This window comes from Podarcis erhardii, assembly GCF_964252035.2.
Source record: "Podarcis erhardii genome assembly, chromosome: 15".
NCBI classification, from domain to species: Eukaryota; Metazoa; Chordata; class Lepidosauria; order Squamata; family Lacertidae; genus Podarcis; species Podarcis erhardii.
Genome location: NC_138505.1, coordinates 23,553,039 through 23,572,832, shown reverse-complemented (window position 1 = coordinate 23,572,832; position 19,794 = coordinate 23,553,039). Strand labels below are relative to the sequence as shown.

At 47.2% G+C, this 19,794-nt stretch overlaps 1 protein-coding gene and 1 long non-coding RNA gene across 3 annotated transcripts in view; one reads left to right on the top strand and one right to left on the bottom strand.

Annotated features, from left to right (window-relative positions):
- Nucleotides 1-9,243, top strand: part of CABP7 (calcium binding protein 7) — a 61,700-nt gene extending 52,457 nt beyond the window's left edge. The window contains exons 3-6 of one of the 2 annotated variants that reach the window (XM_081842118.1): nucleotides 1,366-1,478; nucleotides 1,553-1,621; nucleotides 4,116-4,269; nucleotides 9,045-9,243. In XM_081842118.1, coding sequence (XP_081698244.1) covers nucleotides 1,366-1,478; nucleotides 1,553-1,621; nucleotides 4,116-4,269; nucleotides 9,045-9,172 — 464 coding nt within the window. In that variant the 3' untranslated portion in view covers nucleotides 9,173-9,243. The remainder of the gene's footprint in view (nucleotides 1-1,365; nucleotides 1,479-1,552; nucleotides 1,622-4,115; nucleotides 4,270-9,044) is intronic. The other variant, XM_081842119.1, reaches the window with a different exon arrangement.
- Nucleotides 9,244-9,889: 646 nt separating this feature from the next.
- Nucleotides 9,890-15,724, bottom strand: LOC309330495. Its single transcript, XR_014151444.1, has 2 exons — nucleotides 11,890-15,724; nucleotides 9,890-11,628 (listed from the first exon to the last, which is right to left on the bottom strand). It is a non-coding gene; the product is annotated as an uncharacterized lncRNA (long non-coding RNA).
- Nucleotides 15,725-19,794: the final 4,070 nt, after the last annotated feature.

The following is a 19,794-nucleotide window of genomic DNA, read 5'->3' as shown; positions in this document are numbered from 1 at the left end:
CTTGCTGGATTTTAATCTGTGAGCTGGTTACCTAATGGGGTTTTTAACCTTTGTGCCTGTTTCTTCGGGGGCAGCAGGGAATGGGGGGGGGCGGTCCAATCAGAAGGAATGGCTGTTTGTCAAGGCAGCTGGGATGCAAGATCAAAGGCAGTGAAAGGCAGTGTGTGAAGTGATACAGACGGTGGCAAAGCATCTAGCTAGCATATATATATATATCTCCTAACACATGCACTAATGGGAAGTGAATTGGTGGTTGACTGACCAAGGATGAGATATATAGGGGTCGTGGCAAATAGCTTGATGAAAATGTTGGCCCAGCGTGCCTATCAGCTGCGGAGGGGAAAGGTGAATTCCATGCTAGGGGTCATTAGGAAAGGGATGTAAAATTATTATTATTATTATTATTATTATTATTATTATTATTATTATTATTAACTGCCAGAGTCATAATGCAGTTGTACAAATCTATCCTGTGACCACACCTGGAAGATAGGTCAAAAAGGATACTGCAGAGCTGGGGGGGGGGTTCAGGAAAAGGGCAATCAAAACCATCAAGGCTTTAGAGCAAGTCCAGGCTTTCCCTGACCCATAAAAATGGACCCTGTGTTTATGTCTTTGAATCGCATTAACAGTTTGTTTGTTTGTTTGTTTGTTTGTTTGTTTGTTTGTTTGTTTGTTTAATTAAATAAATAATTAAAGCAACCTTACAGGAGAAGCTATCTGACTTACACAACGTATCATTTGGACCTCAGAAAACATTCTGTGTGAAAGCAAAGCTAAAAAGCAAACATATCCCTTCTCAAACTATTTAGAGACAAACAAAAGCAAGAAATAACTTACCGTATAAATATAAATGTAAGACTGTCATCACGCAGGTGGTTGGCAAGCAATGCAAGCAGGGGAGGTAACCCCTAGTAAAAACACATACAGTGGTACCTCGGGTTAAGTACTTAATTCGTTCCGGAGGTCCGTACTTAACCTGAAACTGTTCTTAACCTGAAGACCACTTTAGCTAATGCGGCCTGCTGCTGCTGCTGCGCCGCCGGAGCACGATTTCTGTTCTCATCCTGAAGCAAAGTTCTTAACCCGAGGTACTATTTCTGGGTTCGCGGAGTCTGTAACCTGAAGTGTATGTAACCTGAAGCGTATGTAACCCAAGGTACCACTGTACTTCTAACACTAGTATGCCCATTTGGTTGTTTTCTATGAAGCATTGCTAAGAACAATTCTTGCCTTCCACAAAGAAGCTGCCTGCCTGTGAATTGTTTTTAGTTATTTTAGTATTGTGTTTTTATATGGTTTTAACCTGCCATGGGGACCTGGTGCTGCCTCGTTTTCACCTGTGCTGGTGTCTGTCATTTCCAGGCGATGGACAAGTGGACTTTGAGGAGTTTGTGACGTTGCTTGGCCCCAAACTTTCCACATCCGGCATCCCGGAAAAATTCCACGGCACTGATTTTGACACTGTATTTTGGAAGGTAAGGAAACACCGATTCCTGCCCCCTGCCCCTGAAACCTGATGGTTTGGCCCTCTTTCTTGATTTTACTGCAGATATATGTACTGAAGATGCGTATTTTCCCGTTTTTCATGGTGACTGGAACTGCTGGTTCACACCAGGAGGTAGGCATCACCATTTTCCTTAATTATGTCATGCTCCTTCATGCTTCCCAGCTCAATTTCCATCTCACAGAGGAAGGGAATGGGGATTCCTCAGGGTGTTTCTACATTTTATGGCAGCCTCCCCTCAGCCTGGTGCCATCCATGTGTTTTGGACTACAACTCACATCAGCCCCAGCCTGCATGGCCTTCCACTCTTGAGGTAGGGATGGAATCTGGGAGAAGTGATGGTGAAGTCAAACAGGTCTCAGTCATCATTGTAGCAAGCAGCTCACTTAGAGCTCTCCATGGTGCTGAAACTACTGACCTGCATTGTGCCCTGTGGAAGGACATTAGCCTATCAGGGATGGTGGACCTGTGGTCCACCAGATGTTGATGGACTACAGCTCCCATCATGCCTGACCATTGGCCATGCTGGCTGAGCCTGATGGGAGCTGTAGTCCAACAACATCTGGAAGGCCACAACCTCCCTGTCCCAAGCCTATATGAAATCCTAGAACAGCCTTCCCAACCTGGTGCCCTTTAGATGTTTCAGACTACAACTCACATCAGCCCCAACCATGTTCTTATCTACCGTACCATCATACAGCAGTGCTGGTTTGGGGCTGATGGGAACTGTAGTCCAAACCCTCTGGTTTTGTAGTCCAAAACCAAGTTGAAGGAGGCTGCTGCTGGGTTTGGCACCCTGTCTTTAAAACAACGTCCATAGGATCACTTTTAGCAAATCAATATATCAAAACACTCTATTCCCTCCACCGTTTTCAAGTAGCCCCATTTGTGCAAATATGCCACACAGCCAGTCTGTGATGTCCTTGCCACCTTCCTTTTAAAAGATCCGTGGGTCTAGAATTACAAACACCAGTCATTGACTAAGGAGCTTCTCTCTTTTATCTTAAGATTCATAGCATTGAGCCTGTTCATGCAAAGCCCTAACCATGGCCCAGTAGTTTCTTCACATGAACCACATTCCTCTTGGCCAGGGACGGAAAACCATTTCCAGCCAGTGGGATGGATATGTATTTATTTATTTAAAAATATTTACATGCCGCTGTGTCAGAAAAATCTATAACAAAGCGGTTTCCAGCAATAAAACCATAGAATAAAAACCATAACAAAGGTTAAAACAGACATCAATTAACCATTTTGGAAAGATGTACTCTTAATTGCCTACATAGGCCTGGCACAGTAGTAAGGTTTTCAGCATAGAATGTGCCTGCTGAATATCTATTGGCAATGAGTTCCACAAGACTGGCCCAGTAACATTAAAGGTTCAAAACAAAACAAATTCCTTCCAGTAGCACCTTAAAGACCAACTAAGTCAGTTCTTGGTATGAGCTGACTTGGTATGAGCTGACCAACTAAGTCAGTTCTTGGTATGAGCTGACTTGGTATGAGCTTTCGTGTGCATGCACACTTCTTCAGATACACTGAAACAGAAGTTTCCAGACCCTTCTATATAGTGAGAAGGTGGGGAGGGGTATTACTCAGAAGGGTGGTGGGAATGGGTGATCGGCAGATAGCTGTGATGAGCCCGTTGACGACTCTTAACGATTCCCACCACCCTTCTGAGTAATACCCCTCCCCACCTTCTCACTATATAGAAGGGTCTGGAAACTTCTGTTTCAGTGTATCTGAAGAAGTGTGCATGCACACGAAAGCTCATACCAAGAACTGACTTAGTTGGTCTTTAAGGTGCTACTGGAAGGAATTTGTTTTGTTTTGACTATGGCAGACCAACACGGCTACCTATCTGTAATTAAAGGTTCAGTTTCTTGTTGCTGTCAAACAAGTCTCAGCAAGTCAGGGAATGGCCAACGATGCTCCTGCAGATGATCTCAGATACTGATCTGGGGCATAAAGGTTCAGGCAGTCCCTGTGGTACCCTAGAGCTAAGTTGTTCAGGGCTTTGTAAATTAACCTTGAATCTGGCTTGGTAGTAGATGGGCAGACAGTGCAGCTGTTTTAGCAATAGTGTCTCATGTCCTCGACCAGAAGCTCCTGTCAGCCGTCTGGCCACTGCATTCTGCAGACCCGCACAGAGTGCATTACAGCAATCCAGCCTTGATGTTACCAATGTATGGACTACAGTGGTCAGGCTATCCCTGCCCAGGAATAGCTATAGTTGATGAAGCTGATAAAATGGTCCCCCAACCTCCCCTGCCCAGAGCTGCTTTGAGAGGTGGATAGAGCCACCTACCTGTCAGTCACCTGACATCACAATGCCATCAGGTAGCATATTTTCCATCCTTTGCCCATGTGGTTTGAAATGGAACTGGAAGTCATTCCTTGGATACAACCCAATTTCCCATCATATCCAATCATTGGTCATGCTGGCAAGGGCTGATGGGAATTGTAGTCCAACAACATCTGGAAGTCACCACATTGGCTAACCCTGGTGTATGTGTGTGTGTGTGTGTGCTCCCTGGCTCAACCAAAGCTCCATGCAATGGATTCAGGAGCTGTGACCATCCTGTGACGACTGTTCCTACCTCTGCAGTGCGACATGCAGAAGCTGACGGTTGACGAGCTGAAGCGGCTGCTGTACGACACTTTCTGCGAGCACCTCTCCATGAAGGACATTGAGAACATCATCATGACGGAGGAGGAAAGCCACATGGGGAATGCAGAGGAGTGTCCAGTTGATGTGGAGAGTAAGCAAATCTTTGCCAGCACTTGGATCACTGGGTGCCATGGGATTTCAGTTTGGGAGCCACGGAAATCATGGGAGCCATGGGAGCTGGACATCAGCTCCATACGTACACTTCTACGAGCTGGCCATAAAAGGGAACTACTTGCCCTTCAATCCCATAGGCAGGAGCATCTAGGTAGAAGCCTTCCAGCCAAGGTATCAGGTGATGGGGAAGGAGCCAATCATCTCTGGCATCTCCCTGTAGGTAGGATAGGGGTTCTTTAAACTGAACTAAAAGTACTCTGGGACGCAGGTGGCGCTGTGGGTTAAACCACAGAACCTAGGACTTGCCGATCAGAAGGTCGGAAGTTCGAATCCCCATGACAGGGTGAGCTCCCGTTGCTCGGTGCCTGCTCCTGCCAACCTAGCAGTTCAAAAGCATGTCAAAGTGCAAGTAGATAAATAGGTACTGCTCCGGCGGGAAGGTAAAAGGCGTTTCTGTGCGCTGCTCTGGTTCGCCGAAAACAGCTTAGTCATGCTGGCCACATGACCCGGAAGCTGTACGCCGGCTCCCTCAGCCAATAAAGCGAGATGAGCGCCACAACTTGAGTCTGCCACAACTGGACCTAATGGTCAGGGGTTCCTTTACCTTTAAAAGTACTCTGGGAAGCCACATAGTTGTCCCTCAGTACCTCTCTCCATCCACCTAGATCTGATCCAAGACTCAGAGGGATGGAGAACTTTGGCCCTAGAGAAGTTGTTGGACTCCAATTCCCATCATCCCTACCTAGCTTAGCCAACAGTCAGGGATGGTGGGAGCTGTAGTCCAGCAATCTCCAGAGGGCCACAGGTTCTTTACCCCTGCAGTACTATATACCTGGGCAAGAAGCGGTTCTACAGGGTCTCTGGCTGGTATGTTCCCTGGTCCTGCTACACCAAAAGAACCAGAGCTTATGCATAATGTTCATAAAGTCCAGACTTTTCTCAGGATAAATCGAACTAGACAGCAACCCTCCAGCAGGTTCTCAGTGGTTCAGGAAGCATCCTCACCTAGAGACCCACAATGTTAAACTGAGTGGGGCAAATTAGCTCAGCAACCACCAGTTGTCATGAATTCAACCTGAGACCTTCTGCATGCAAAGCAGATGCTCTACCACTGAGCTAAGGTCCTTCATTGATGTTTTTCACTTTTAACCCACTGGCTATGGTCTCTATTCCCATTCTCCCAGCTATTGGGGTATCCATCCCTCAGGCCTTCCTTTCCTCTCAACCTATTCAGGGGCATAAGGGACAGTGGGTGGCGCTGTGGTCTAAACCACTGAGCCTCTTGGGCTTGCTGATCAGAAGGTCAGCGGTTCGAATCCCCACGATGGGGTGCTTGCTCTGTCCCAGCTCCTGCCAACCTAGCAGTTCAAAAGCAGACCAGTGCAAGTAGATAAATAGGTACCGCTGTGGTGGGAAGGTAAACAGTGTTTCCGTGAGCTCTGGCGCTCACCATGGTCCTCCATGCGCCAGTAGCAGTTTAGTCATGCTGGCCACATGACCCGGAAAACTGTCTGTGGACAAATGCCTGGTCCCTCAGCCTGAAAGCAAGATGAGCACTACAACCCCAGAATCACCTTTGACTGGACTTAACCATCCAGGGTTCCTTTACCTTTTTACCTTTACCTATTCAGGGGCATGATTCACCCGCTAGCAGCCAACCTCAAAGAGGGGAGGGAAACCATCCTTTTGGGTTGTCTTCTACAAAGGCTGTAGTATCTAACTCTCCTTAAGAAACTGCAGCACCTGGGAACCAAAAGGAAGGGCAAAGCAGGTGGTTAGCTGTTCAGCGTCCCAAAAGGACTGAGGACTGGGACAAATGCCCCACATGTCCTGTGTCGATCCGGCCCTGGCAAGGCCACAACATCAGCAAGTCCTGTCTGTTCCTATGCTAGATCTTGCTCACTCGTCTTTTGTTTAATTAGGGAAGTGGTTGTTCTGTTTAGGCTATGAGCTGCTTTGAATACTAATGCCAATGGTGGCTGCAAGGGGACCAGTGGAGAAAGAATGGCTTTGCATGCCAAATCACACCAGCCCAGAGCGGCGGGGGGTTGGCAGTCACTGTGTAGGAAGGAGCAAGTCTCAGAAGTTGGATATATCACTGGAAACGGATCCCCAGATATTGCAGGGAGGACAGGGACTCCAGGTTGAAGATTTCCCATGGGCATCTGTAAGAACAGGATACGGGACTAGATGAACTACAGTGGTATCTCGGGTTAAGAACTTAATTCGTTCTGGAGGTCTGTTCTTAACCTGAAACTGTTCTTAACCTGAAGCACCGCTTTAGCTAATGGGACCTCCCGCTGCCGCCGCACCACCACTGCACAATTTCTGTTCTCATCCTGAAGCAAAGTTCCTAACCTGAAGCACTATTTCTGGGTTAGCGGAGTCTGTAACCTGAAGCGTATGTAACCTGAAGCATATGTAACCCGAGGTACCACTGTATTGGCCTGATCCAGTAGGTTTTTCTTATATTCTTAATGCTTCTGAATACCAGCTGCAGAAAAGGACTGGAGAGGAGAGTTGGTCTTGCACTCGGGTCCCGCATGTGGGCTTCCCATATCTGGTTGACTACCAAGTCTGCCATTGGGGGGGCAAGCCCCCCCCCCCCAAAAAAAAAATCAAGGAGGGGGCCAGGCCCCCTTAAAATTCCCAGGCGGCCATGCACGCATGCCACGGGGCATGCTCATGTCACACATGCAAACCACAGGGCATGCACATGACACATCAGCCCCCCATGTGAAATGAGAACACAGGCTGCAAGAAATCAGACCTGAGGCTGCATGCAGGCCACAGGTTCCCCAGCCCTGGCCTAGCTAACACTGAGCTGAATCAACCAACATTCTTACTTGGTGCTCTAAATCCTTTCCAACTGCTCCAAGTTACCCTCATCATCAGTATTACAATTAGTTTATCAATTACCTTCTAAACTGCTGTCTAAAGACAATTTGCCCATAAGATAATATTTTTAAAAATGGCTTAAAACACCCAAAGCAACAAATACAGTGGTACCTCGGGTTACAAACACCTCAGGTTACAGACTCTGCTAACCCCGAAGTAGTACCTCGGGTTAAGAACTTTGCCCCAGGATGAGAACAGAAATCGTGCGCCGGTGGCGCGGCAGCAGCGGGAGGCCCCATTAGCTAAACTGGTACCTCAGGTTAAGAACGGACCTCCGGAATGAATTAAGTTCGTAACCAGAAGTACCACTTTACATTTAAAACAAGGCTGAAACCCTAACAAGAGCAAACACATGGTAAAGACCTATTTATCCTGCTGGAGAACCTGGTTGGAACAAAATTGTTTCTGGAAAGTGCAGACAATGGGTGCCTGCCATAGCCCTGCTTCAAGAAAAACTGTAGGCAGCAACCTAAAATTAAAAACCTAAAATTATGAAAAACCTAAATTAAAATTATTAAAAACCTAAAATTAAAAACCTAAAATTATGCATATATTTACATGGTTTTTTTTATTTTTTGCACAACGTGTTCTTAAATATATATCCCATCAATTCTGTTTGGGTTTTGCTAGTCACGGGGAAGACCCCAAAATAATTGTTCAGAGTGGCATTATTGGCTACCATTTTCTGATGATTTGGAAACCCAGCATCCATGCTTCCAGGGGATTAGCAATATTTGCTGGCATGTGTCTTTTATTCCCCCAAAGAGCTCTGATGTTAATATACGCTGTAAGGGTGTGGAAGTGGAACTGAAGAACCAGGAAGCTCAAGTATTTTTTTTAAAAAAAGATTGGAGTACATTATTAATTTACTTAAAAGACCACTGTAAACAGTTAAAATCATTGGCAGGGATGTAATGACATTTGTAATGGGGAATTAATGATGGTAACTATGGATATGTAACAGTTAGATAACAGTAAAAGATGCAGAAAAACTAATTTTATTCCATGTTTGAAATGGTTAAAGATAAAATGTATAAAACTTTGTAAAAAAACACACACACATACATACATACATACAGTGGTACCTCTAAGTTATGAACTTAATTCGTTCCGGAGGTCCGTTCTTAACCTGAAACTGTTCTTAACTAGAGGCGTGCTTTCGCTAATGGGGCCTCTTGCTGCTGCTGCGCCACCGGCACACGATTTCCGTTCTCATCCTAGGGCAAAGTTCTCAACTCGAGGTAACAATTCCAGGTTAGCAAAGTTTGTAACTTGGAGTGTTTGTAACCCAAGGTGTTTGTAACTCAAGGTACCACTGTATATATATATATTTAAAGGAACTGACGCTCATGAAGGTTCTGTCCTTCAAGGGCTAGAGCAGAGGTAGGCAACCTAAGGCCCATGGGCCACAAGCACCCCACGGGGGTCATTTAACTGGCCCACAAGCCACCCCCAAACCGAGCCGCCCGCTTGCGGAGTCCCCGAGCGCTGCACTAAACTGGCACAGAGCGGCGCAGGTACTCACTTCCGCAGCGCCAGAAATCATGTCTGCGCAAAAGCAGACACCAGAAATTGCATCTGTGCAGGCGCAGGCACTGGATATCGCGTGCACATGCGCAATCCGGCCTACAGAGGGATCTCCGCTGGAGTGAACTGGCCCAGGCGAGGTAAACCTTGCCGACCCCTGGGCTAGAGAATCTTTAAGCTGAGCAGGTATCCTTTTTCTGCCGCCATCCCAAAGTTATTCCACTGACCTCTATGCTCTCTCTTTTCTCATTCTCTGTTCAAACCACCCTCCTCCTCCTCCTCCTCTCCTTGTTCCTCCCCTCCTCACCTTTCCTCCCTCTTCTTCAGCCTGCTCAAACCAACAGATCAGACAGACGTGCGTCCGCAAAAGCCTCATCTGCGCCTTTGCCATCGCGTTCATCATCAGTGTCATGTTGATTGCTGCCAACCAGGTGCTGAGAAGTGGGATGAAGTAGCCACAGCTGGAAGGATGGATGGATGGATGGATGGATGGACGGACGGACGGATAATTGGAGAGATGGACTTCCTTGAAGAACAAATGGAGAAAACAAACTATACATATCTATAAATACCTATAGCCACGAGGGCCAGGGGTGGGATAGGGGGGGATTGTGATTCCTCCACGGCAAGCCTCCTGCACACACACACCCATAAACCCACCTCCCCTCCCTCCTGTATTTGGAGGGGGGCTCCCCTCCTTACCCGAGATGCTGCTGTCTTCTCTCAGCAGATAGCATGGTCTCCCCCTGGGGTGGGTCCAGCTCAGTCCGGCTGGGGAATCCCTGGAACCACCCCCTCCCCACGGAACTTTTAAACTCAACTTTAAAAGCATGTCGACGTGCATGGAGACCCCACCCCACCTCCTAAAATCTGAGTGATGCAATACCGTGTGCTTTTATAACCAGATATTAGACTCCTACAAATATATATATATATATATGAAATTATTATTCTTCTTATTATATATAATATACATATATATATTTATGATAAACTGAATAATCAGTTAAGCAATACACTTGCGTCAGGATTTTCCAATCTGAAATTCAGGCGCTGCATGAACATTATACACTCCAAGGGCTGGACACGAATCACTTGCTGTTTGTATTTTCATCCGACCTCCCCCCCACTTCCCAGCAGGCCCTTTGGGGGCATCTATGCACTTTTTTCTCCCCGCCCCCTACCCTTCCCCAAAAAAACCTGGGAGGGAGGGGCTTACTAGAGCCTGCTTTACGTGGACCTGGGGGTTGTTCAGATGGAGGACGCCGGCCAAAGGTCGGCTTGCTCAGAGGAGGAACCGCGCTTTGGTGTGGCCTCTGCAGCCGTTCTCTTCCCCACTGCATGCGAACGAGCTACCTCAGGCCACACCAGGCGTGGGGAAATCCCTTCTTCCTCCTCAAGGGGGCGCTGGGCCAGAATGTTCCAGGAGACATAAGAGACTCCACCTCCTTTGTGCCCTGAGCCATCCACTCACGACGGTGTCACATCCTGTATATATAAACAAAGGTGTCCAGAGAGCACCACTGACATCACGAACTCCGCCATCTTTCCAGCTGCAAATTTCCCTTCCGCTAAGCCCAGTATAACGTCACCCGGCTAGAGGGGAGGTCTCTTTTCCAACAGTGTTTTGTCTTGAGGTGGAGACGTCTGAGTGATGGAGATATCACTGCTATTCCTGGGCAGCCTGCCTCAGCAGTTAACTATTTCCCCTGTTGTTGTTGTTTTTTTTAAAAAAAAAGAGGAAGGGAGGGAGGGGAAAAAGAGAGAGATATCTATCTATATATATATTGTGCCTTATTTCTGATTTGAATTTGTCCAACTTTTAACTTGCAAGCTGTTGGTTCTTGTTATACTATGGCTAGATCAAAGAGACTTTCGCTCTTCCCATGCTTTCTTTCCATGAATGTATTTTGTGCCGCAATGAGTCAATTCTTAAACTTTAAAGAAAAGCCAAGCGGGTCCTGTTCCTCAAGTCTGTTGCCCTTTTCCGCTTCTGTTTTTCGGAAATGTGTTCTGCTCAGAAAAGTACACCGGAAGCTGGTACATTAGCATCGTATGGGGCATTGCCCCACCAAACTCAGTCTGTCGTCAGCCAGTCCCCATCTGCCTGCCTTCTTACTTACAGCCAGTCCACGGCGGGGTGGGGGCGGGGGTGGGCACGGGAGACCTGACCATCAGATTCCTCCTCTGTAGTCTCATCAGTGTTGCCCTTGTAGAACTCAGCCGGAAGGAGGATGGAAACAAAACTAGAATTAGCTGGCTCTGCATGCCATTGGCTCTGGCGCCCCCTAGTGTTGGGCTCCCTGCCTTCCACCCAACAATCCCTATGGGCACCTCCAGGTCACGTTAAATTTAATCCAGCCTAACACTAGAGCTGTTCAGCAGAAACCCCTCATGTGCATGAGAGGGGGGCCGTAGGATCAAGACTGAAGCACATGCCAGTCACAACCCCTCAGCATTTGGTGTTCATCAGAAAGGGCGTTCCATCCATCACAGGTAGTTGGACTAGATAACTCTTTGGGCCCCTTAGAACTCTACAGTTCTATGGTTCTATGCATGCAGTGAGAGCGGGGCATGTTGGCACTGGGGGCACAGCCAGCAAGAGTGGTCCCACTTAGTGCATGTTGAGGTAGTACAGATATCTGAACAGGCAGGTCCCCCCAGATACATTTTGCTGCCTATGTTAATGGAGAAGACAACTTCCTATCCTGATTCCATGTATCAAAGATGACTGGACTGCCTGTTGAATCTTAATGCAATGCCCCCCAACAGAGAGGAATTGGCCAGGGGGTCTTAGGAGGAGCAGCCAGGGGCTGCTGCCGTGGTTCAAGGATGCCTTGTCTTGCCTACCGGTAGAGATGGCCCTCTGAACATTCCCTGCTTTGCAGAGAGTATTATATGCCGCAGAAAACTTACCGTATTTTTTGCTCTATAAGACTCACTTTTTCCATCCTAAAAAGTAAGGGGAAATGTGTGTGCGTCTTATGGAGCGAATACAGGCTGCGCAGCTATCCCAGAAGCCAGAACAGCAAGAGGGATTGCTGCTTTCACTGCGCAGCGATCCCTCTTGCTGTTCTGGCTTCTGGGATTCAGAATATTTTTTTTCTTGTTTTCCTCCTCCAAAAACTAGGTGCGCCTTGTGGTCTGGTGCGTCTTATAGAGCGAAAAATACGGTATATGTCTTTAGTGTAAATCCACTCATCAGTTTGAGGTTTAGACATCATGCTGGCTAGATGAATCATGCATCTTTGGGACAGCACTTGTAGCCTGGACATCAGAAAGAGATGGAATTGTTAGTAACTGTATTGTGAATCAAAGCTCTGGTCAAGGATAAGGTGAGACAGCTCAGCCATCTTTGCTGAGCTACATTTCCCCTGCTCTTGGGACTGGCCTAAGCAAGCAATGGACATAATGGGAGTTCTCTGCCTTGAATTCCTGTGCATTTGGGCCTGTCTGGTTCACACATGTGCATTTCCATCAAGGGGATGGCTTATACGCATGACTAGGCCACCTGAGACATAATACCAACAATGGAAAACCCTCCTATTGTGTCAACCTGTATCATGGTTTTCTATGGAGTTTTCACATGTTCAGTTTTTTTGTTGGCAACTGTGCATTGGCTGCTTTTAGGGGGAAGCTAGTGAATGTCCTTGAATGGCTGATTATGTGAATGAAGCACTCCAGCCGCCCACTTTGAAAAGGTGAATCAGAGGCAACATTATAGAGGTTTATAAAAAGCACTCATAGGAAGGAGGAAGTGGAGAGAGAGAAAGGTTTTCCCTCCCTCTCTCATAACGCTAGAACTTGTAGAAATCCTACGAAGCTGAATGTTGGAAGGTTCAGGACAGACCAAAGAAAGAACTTCTTCATGCAGTGTGTAGTTAAACTATGGAACTCCCTTCCACAGGAGGCAATGGTGGCTGCCAACCTGGATGGGTTTAAAAGAGGATTGGGCAGATTTGTGGAGGAGATTTGTAGCTAGTAGCTGTCAATGGCTACTAGCTAAGATGACTATGCTCTGCCTCCGGTATTAGAGGGTATATGCCTCTGAATGCCAGTTTGCTGGGGCTCAGAAGTGTGGAATGTTCTCTTTCACTCAGGTATATTATTATTTATATCTTACTCATTTCATTTACTGTCATACCTCATGTTACATTTGCTTCATGTTATGTTCTTTCAGGTTACGTCCTACGGCGACCCGGAAGTACCGGAAAGGGTTACTTCTGGGTTTCGCCCCTCGTGCATGCGCAGAAGCACTAAATCATGCTTCACGCATGCGCACAAGCGCCAAGTCGCGCCGCACACCTGCGCAGAAATGGCGCTTCAGGTTGCGCTCTTTTCATGTTGCGAACGGGCCTCCGGAACGGATCCCATTCACAACCAGAGGTACCACTATATATCCCAACATTTTCTCCAGAGAGCTCAGGATGACGTACATGGTTCCCCCCTCCTCATTTAATCCCCACAACAACCGCATGAGGTAGGCTAGGCTGAGAGGCAGTTACTGGTCCAAGGTCACCCAGTGAGCTTCAAGGCCAAGTGGGGATTTGAACCCTGGTCTCCCTAGTCATAGTCTGACACTCTAACCACTATGGGCTTCCCATGGGGATTCAGTTGGTCTTTGTGAGAACAGAACATTGGACTAGATGGGCCACTGGCCTGATCTAGCAGGGCTTTCCTTGTCTTGATAATATATTGTAAGACCAGTATGGGTCCCCCCCCCAAACATATATTTAACTGAAAGAACAAAACCATCCCCTCTGCTTTTAAATCAACAGATGAGCTATTGCCAAATAAGCTAGATACTGGTGTGGTATTGACAACTAGCTATGCTCGCTGAGGCTGATGGGAGTTGAAGTCCAATGACATCCAAAAGGTTCCATGCTGGCTACCTGCAAAGCAGGTTGGGCCAACCTTGTCCCCTTCCAGATCTTTTGGACTACAATTCCCCTCAGCTGTGCTGGCTGAGGCTAATGGGAATCGTAGTCCAGGACTTCTGGAGAGCACCTGGTTGGTGAAGAATACTATAGAGCTTCTTCCATGGTCAATCACTTGTGTATTAGGGGTGAGGAGGAAAGGAAGTGATTTGGCAGAATTGGGATGTCAAAAACCTGTCCTGTTTTTTTTATCAGGGACCTGGGATCAAAAAAGTAAGCTTTTGAGGACAAAAAAAGGACGGAACCCAGAATAAGGTGTGGACTGCACTATATATGTTCACTTTGCTTGGCAAACACCCCCCCACCCCCCGCCGCACTCTCCCACCCAATAAACGCTATCGGTCTGAATGTTCAGGAATAGCTTTCCATTTGGGGCTGGTACAATAGCAAAATCACACCAGAATCCTCTCTGGCCAGTTTCAGATAGCAAAGGCGACCCCACCTGGTGGCAGCTGGCATCTACCAGCATCCTTTCTAAGACCTGGCTTTTAGTAATTTGTGAGACCACTTCCGATAACAGGGAAAAACCGTGAGATGTATTTGAGGATTTTCACTGTCACACATTCTTCCGAAACCTATGCACACAGCCAACAGAAAGTGCTGAGCACCCGGAAGGATCTGTGCATCCAGATGCCAGAAACTAGCTACAGAAGCTTCTCTCTTTGAGCTAACAGGTGTTAGTGCTTCAGGGGCACTTTTGGGAAGGGAAGAGAAAGAGTTTAGGGTTGTTGTTTTCAAACATTTGTGTGTGTTGTAATCTTGATCCTGCTCTTTCCGCCACTGCAAGTGCTGGTTTTTTTTTTTAGGGGGGTGGGAACCAGACACATTAAGTGCACACATTTACTTCCATATCTGACTTTGACCTTTCTATAAGGGTTTTTTAAATAATAATAATAATCCAATCATGGTGAGGACTTGCATCCAGCAATTGACAGTCTCGGTCTGCTAAGCGAGTCCCTCCATTGGGCAGAGTGAGATGGAATACATGGAGTAAGTAATGATGGCAAGGAGTAAGTAATAATGTCCCAGCCCTAACTGGAGATTAAACTTGGAGTCTCCTGCATGCAGATCAGAAGCTGTATCCCTGAGCTATGGTCCATCACTATACTGAGTCAGAAGCCTGGTCCATCTAGCTCTGGCTGTCTACACTGACTGTGAGGAGCTTTCCGGGGTATTAGGCAGAGGACATTCCCAGCCCTACCTGAACTTTGGATCTTCTGCAGGTATATGCTCTGCCACTGAACTATGGTCCCCTGTGATCTGGGTCAAGGACAGGTAGCATGGGATGATGGGAGTCGTAGTCAACACATCCGGAGGGCCCCAGGATGGGGAAGGCTGAACTAAAAGTTGCCATGACAAAAACCCCGCTGGTACAATTCGCCAAGGTGTTTGAAATAATATGCACATTCTCAGAATTTATTAAAAAATGTAAGCCCGAGGGGGTTTATTTTTAAAAAAGAGAGAGTCTTGGTTCTGTTTGCAATGCTCCTGACAGAGTGAATATTGTTCCATTGTTACAATCAAAGAGGGAATTGCTCACCATCATTTATAATAAAAGGCATAAATCATACTGCTAATTTCTAAATAAAGAGCTCTTGGTTGCTGTTTGTTTTTTTAAGTATAGATTAAACAATTCAGCCTGCTGTGCATTATTAACCATAATTTTTGCATGCTGGTGACAACAGTCCTTCCTGTTGTTTTTCTTTGGGGGGGGATGCCTGTCAATTTGATGGGCAGGTTATGTGTGGCGAGGGAGGTGGTAGCTGCTCTTTTCCAAGACCCTGTGTGTACATTTGTGTGTGCACATGCATGACAATGCAGAATGTGTCTCTTTGTACTGCCAAAACATATTGCACCTCTCTGTGCAGTCTTGTAAGAGCCATTCATGCAGCACATAGTTAAACTATGGAACTTACTGCCACAAGAGGCAGTGATGGCCACCAACCTGGATGGCTTTAAAAGAGAATTGGACACGGGAATGGAGGAGAAGGCTAGTAATGGCTGTAGCCATAGTGACTAAGCTCTGCCTCCACAGCTGGAGGCAGTGATGGTTTTGGGTACCAGTTGCTGAAATCCACAGAAAAGGGGGGTTCTTTTGCGCTCGAATCCTGCTTGTAGGTTTCTCAAGGTGGTCACTGTGAGAACAGGATACTGGATTAGATGGGCCAATAGGCCTTGGACTGGATGACACAATATTAATAATGAACAGCACAACCCCTGGCTTCTAATCTAAGGCTGTGTACACACACCCATTTGCTCTGCATCCTGTGAGCTTCCACTGCAGGTTTCGGACGCGGTGTAGAGATGGTGTGAGCAACAATCTACATCTATCCTGTCATTTCTTTTGAAATGCTGCATTTTGATGCATTTCCCCCAAACACCAACTTCGATCCAAAATGAGGAAAAGAGCTGTAGATATTCCTGGGGCAATGTGCTCACTTGGAGCTCTCTGTGGTGCTGAAACCAGTAATTAGCCCTGTGGCCTCTGTGTGCTGCTGAAACTACCAGCCTAGCTGGTGCTCTGTGGGCTCCCAAACCAAGTCAAGTCAGGACTTGGGACTGCAGCTCCAATAAGCCCCTGCAAGCTTGACCATATTAAATACTGCATTTTGATGCATCCCCCCCAAACCCCCCCCCAAATTTCAATCAGAACTGAGAAGAAGAGCTCCAGATATTCCTGGAGCAACTTGCTTGCTTGGAGCTCTCCATGGTGCTTAAACTACCAGCCTGCCTGTAGACTTCCAGACAAGTACAGCTCAGGGCATTAACCTATATTAACTCAACCTGGTTCCCTTCATATGTTTTGGACTACAGCTTCCATCAGCCAAAACCAGCATGACCATATTTTGCTGGGGTTGATGGGAACTGTCATCCAGGTTTGGGAAGACTGCTCTAGAGAAAATATTCTCTTACCTTGCACAGCTATAACCAGATAAAGTGTTTCATCCCACAGCAGCAAAGCCTGTTAAAGCCTCACTTAACTTTAAGGGCATGCTAAGTTCCGCAAGGCACAGTGAGCGCAGGTTTAACTCAATTCTCTTAAATGCTGCAGCTGATATTAGCTTTGACCTGTTGAATACAGAGCAATTTGACCGTGCGACCAGGATCAGAGGACGCATACCCCTGTGTCTTTGCCATAACATTGTGCTCAGCTATAATTCCAGCTCTGCAAAGAGGGATGTGAAATGTGTTACTAATGAAAACGATGTCTCGTTTACGTAAAATACTTTCTCGAGATCATTTCTGCCTGCATTCTAGGCAGAAGTCTCTGACACTTACCTAATGGATGATCCTCCCTTAGTCCCCCAAACTATGAATTTTTAATAGGAAACAGATTAAAATAATAAATAAAAATGGGGTAAACTCCAAGAGTCATTAGCAAATTCCCCAGCACTATATCTGCAGAACCTCTGTCCTCCCCCCGCCCTGGTGTGCCTTTCACATCCTAGGCCTCCTACCATACGGGAGGCATCGTTTAATTCAGAATATGAATTAAGCTGGGTTTGCTTTTCCTCCAAATCTGCAACCTTAGAAATCTGGAGAACGACCCAGTGTTCTTTCATGCTCCCTCTGTTCTCTGGAATTACCATCTTTTCCAAATTTCCTCGTTCCTGACCCAGTCACTATTAGTTTGTTCAAATCCCGCATTCCCTGTCTTGCCCTTGTGTTTTTTGTGCTTTTTCTTCAACAAAATCACAATTGCAACATCCACCCATCTAATGTGGGGTGGGCAAAGTGTTGTTGAGACTTCTGGGGCCTCCTGTGCCTTTAATTTAAAGTTCCCTGTTTTCCGGTCCTGCTTGTTTTATCGCTCTCTGATGAGCAGAGGAGTTACTGATGAATAGGACTATCACTCATCCCTTCAACAGTCTCTTAAGTGGCCTGACTACAAGAGAGCAACTTTCTACAGTATTCAACATTGCAGCGAACCGTTGCTGAAAGGGACTTATTTCCAAAGAAACATTATAACTTGGAAGTCGGCCACAAGGAAAAGGCATTGCTGGAGAAGATGGTACTATTCTGAGAGATGGTGTAGAACCTTCATTCAAGCTCCACTTCCCACTATTGGCAGGAATGCAATGCCTTGGCCGTACTGCAGGGATCCAATGGGAAAGCAAAGGCAGTGGCCACATCCAGGTGATCAAACCCCAGCTCAATATGCCAGGTCCAATGCATTCACCCATAGCCCCTTTCCTTCCATGAGAATATAAGAAGAGGCTGCTGGGTCAAGCCAGTGGCCCAACCTGTTCTCTCAGTGGCCACCCAGATATCTGCAATAAACCTGCAAGTAGAAACACAACCACAAAAGCACTCTCATCTCCTGTGGTTTCCAGCAACTGGTATTTAAAAGCATTACTGCCTCCAACCATGGAGCAGAGCATAGTCATCAGGGCTAGTAGCCATTGATAGGCTTCTCTTCCATGAATGTGTCCAGTTCTTTTTTAATGCCATCGAAATTAAAAGACGCCTGCTTCTTGGGAGAAAAGCAATGACAAACCTAGACAGCATCTTAAAAAGCAGAGACATCACCTTGCCAACAAAGGTCCGTATAGTGAAAGCTATGGTTTTCCCAGTAGTGATGTATGGAAGTGAGAGCTGGACCATAAAGAAGGCGGATTGCCGAAGAATTGATGCTTTTGAATTATGGTGCTGGAGGAGACTCTTGAGAGTCCCATGGACTGCAAGAAGATCAAACGTATCCATTCTGAAGGAAATCAGCCCTGAGTGCTCCCTGGAAGGACAGATCCTGAAGCTGAGGCTCCAGTACTTTGGCCACCTCATGAGAAGAGAAGACTCCCTGCAAAAGACCCTGATGTTGGGAAAGATGGAGGGCACAAGGAGAAGGGGATGACAGAGGACGAGATGGTTGGACAATGTTCTCGAAGCTACCAGCATGAGTTTGACCAAACTGCGGGAGGCAGTGGAAGACAGGAGTGCCTGGCATGCTCTGGTCCATGGGGTCACGAAGAGTTGGACACGACTAAATAATACAACAAGTTTGTGGTCACCAATGTCTCTTGTGGCAGCGAGTTCCATAGTTTAACTACGCACCCCCGTTTGCCTCTTCCCTTCATGTGGGAAAAGAAGCCAGAAAGCTGCAATCAGCTGTAGCTTTCAATTACATATTGTCAGAGCTGCCTCTAGGTCCCAGCTCACAGAGGACCAATGCCAGGCTGATGTTATGTACAAAAGTCTTTATTGAAGTTTAATTTCCATTTCAAAGCCAGAGCGTGCAGCCCTACTTCTAGACTCTAGATCGGTGAAGTCCCGTCTGAGTCTCCGCCCCTTCCACACCAGTTTAAGATCCTAGCCCTGCTCCACCTCCTGCGCTGCTCTCTTCTCCTCTGGGTCCTCCTGCCCTCTGGGGCATTGCCCTTTCTGGACTCTTCCGACGCTGAGTCGCTTAGCTCCTCCCCCTGCCTCCGGCGTGCTTTAGGACCCGGTTCCCAATCCTCACTCTCTGCTGTCCCGCGCTCCTGTACATTTGAACTTGCTTCTCGCGCCAACCCAGTGACCTTTCTCCTAACCGTTACACTACTTCTATCACTGCTTCCTTCTTCCGTGACACTGGCCGGATCTGACCTCCCTTCCGTTGTCCGACTCTCCGAGGGAGGCGTGGTAGGCTCTGCCTCGTCTCCTCTCCCTGGTGGGGAAAGCACTGGCCCCGATGCCTGGGACTCTTCCCCCCCACTCTGCTCTGGTGGGGAAGCTGGTCCTGATTTCCAACTACTGCTCTGGGAGTCCCTGCTGCCCCCTTGCTCCTGGGGCATTCCCCTTGGGACCCCCCTGCCCCGGCCACTGGCGCTCCCTTCTGTGAATCTTCCGATTCGCTGGAGAGGCTCATGGAATCCCTCGGACCACTGTCCCCTCCTACGCTCCCTTCGGATTCCTCCCCCTCGCTCTCCATCTCCCATCTTCCCTGTGCCTCAGCTCCTGAGCCCCTGACACATATGAAGCAGGAAACTATGGTTAGTGGCTTCCAAACAAGCTAGGTAATGAAGCTGTGGTTTAAAGCAGGTTTCCAGATCCCAGGTTGTTAGGAAGCCAATAAATATAATTCCTGGTTCACCTGTTGCCTGTAGCTTCCTGGTTTAGAGAAACAAGGAGGGTTGTATATGGTTGCAAAAAGCTTATGAAAC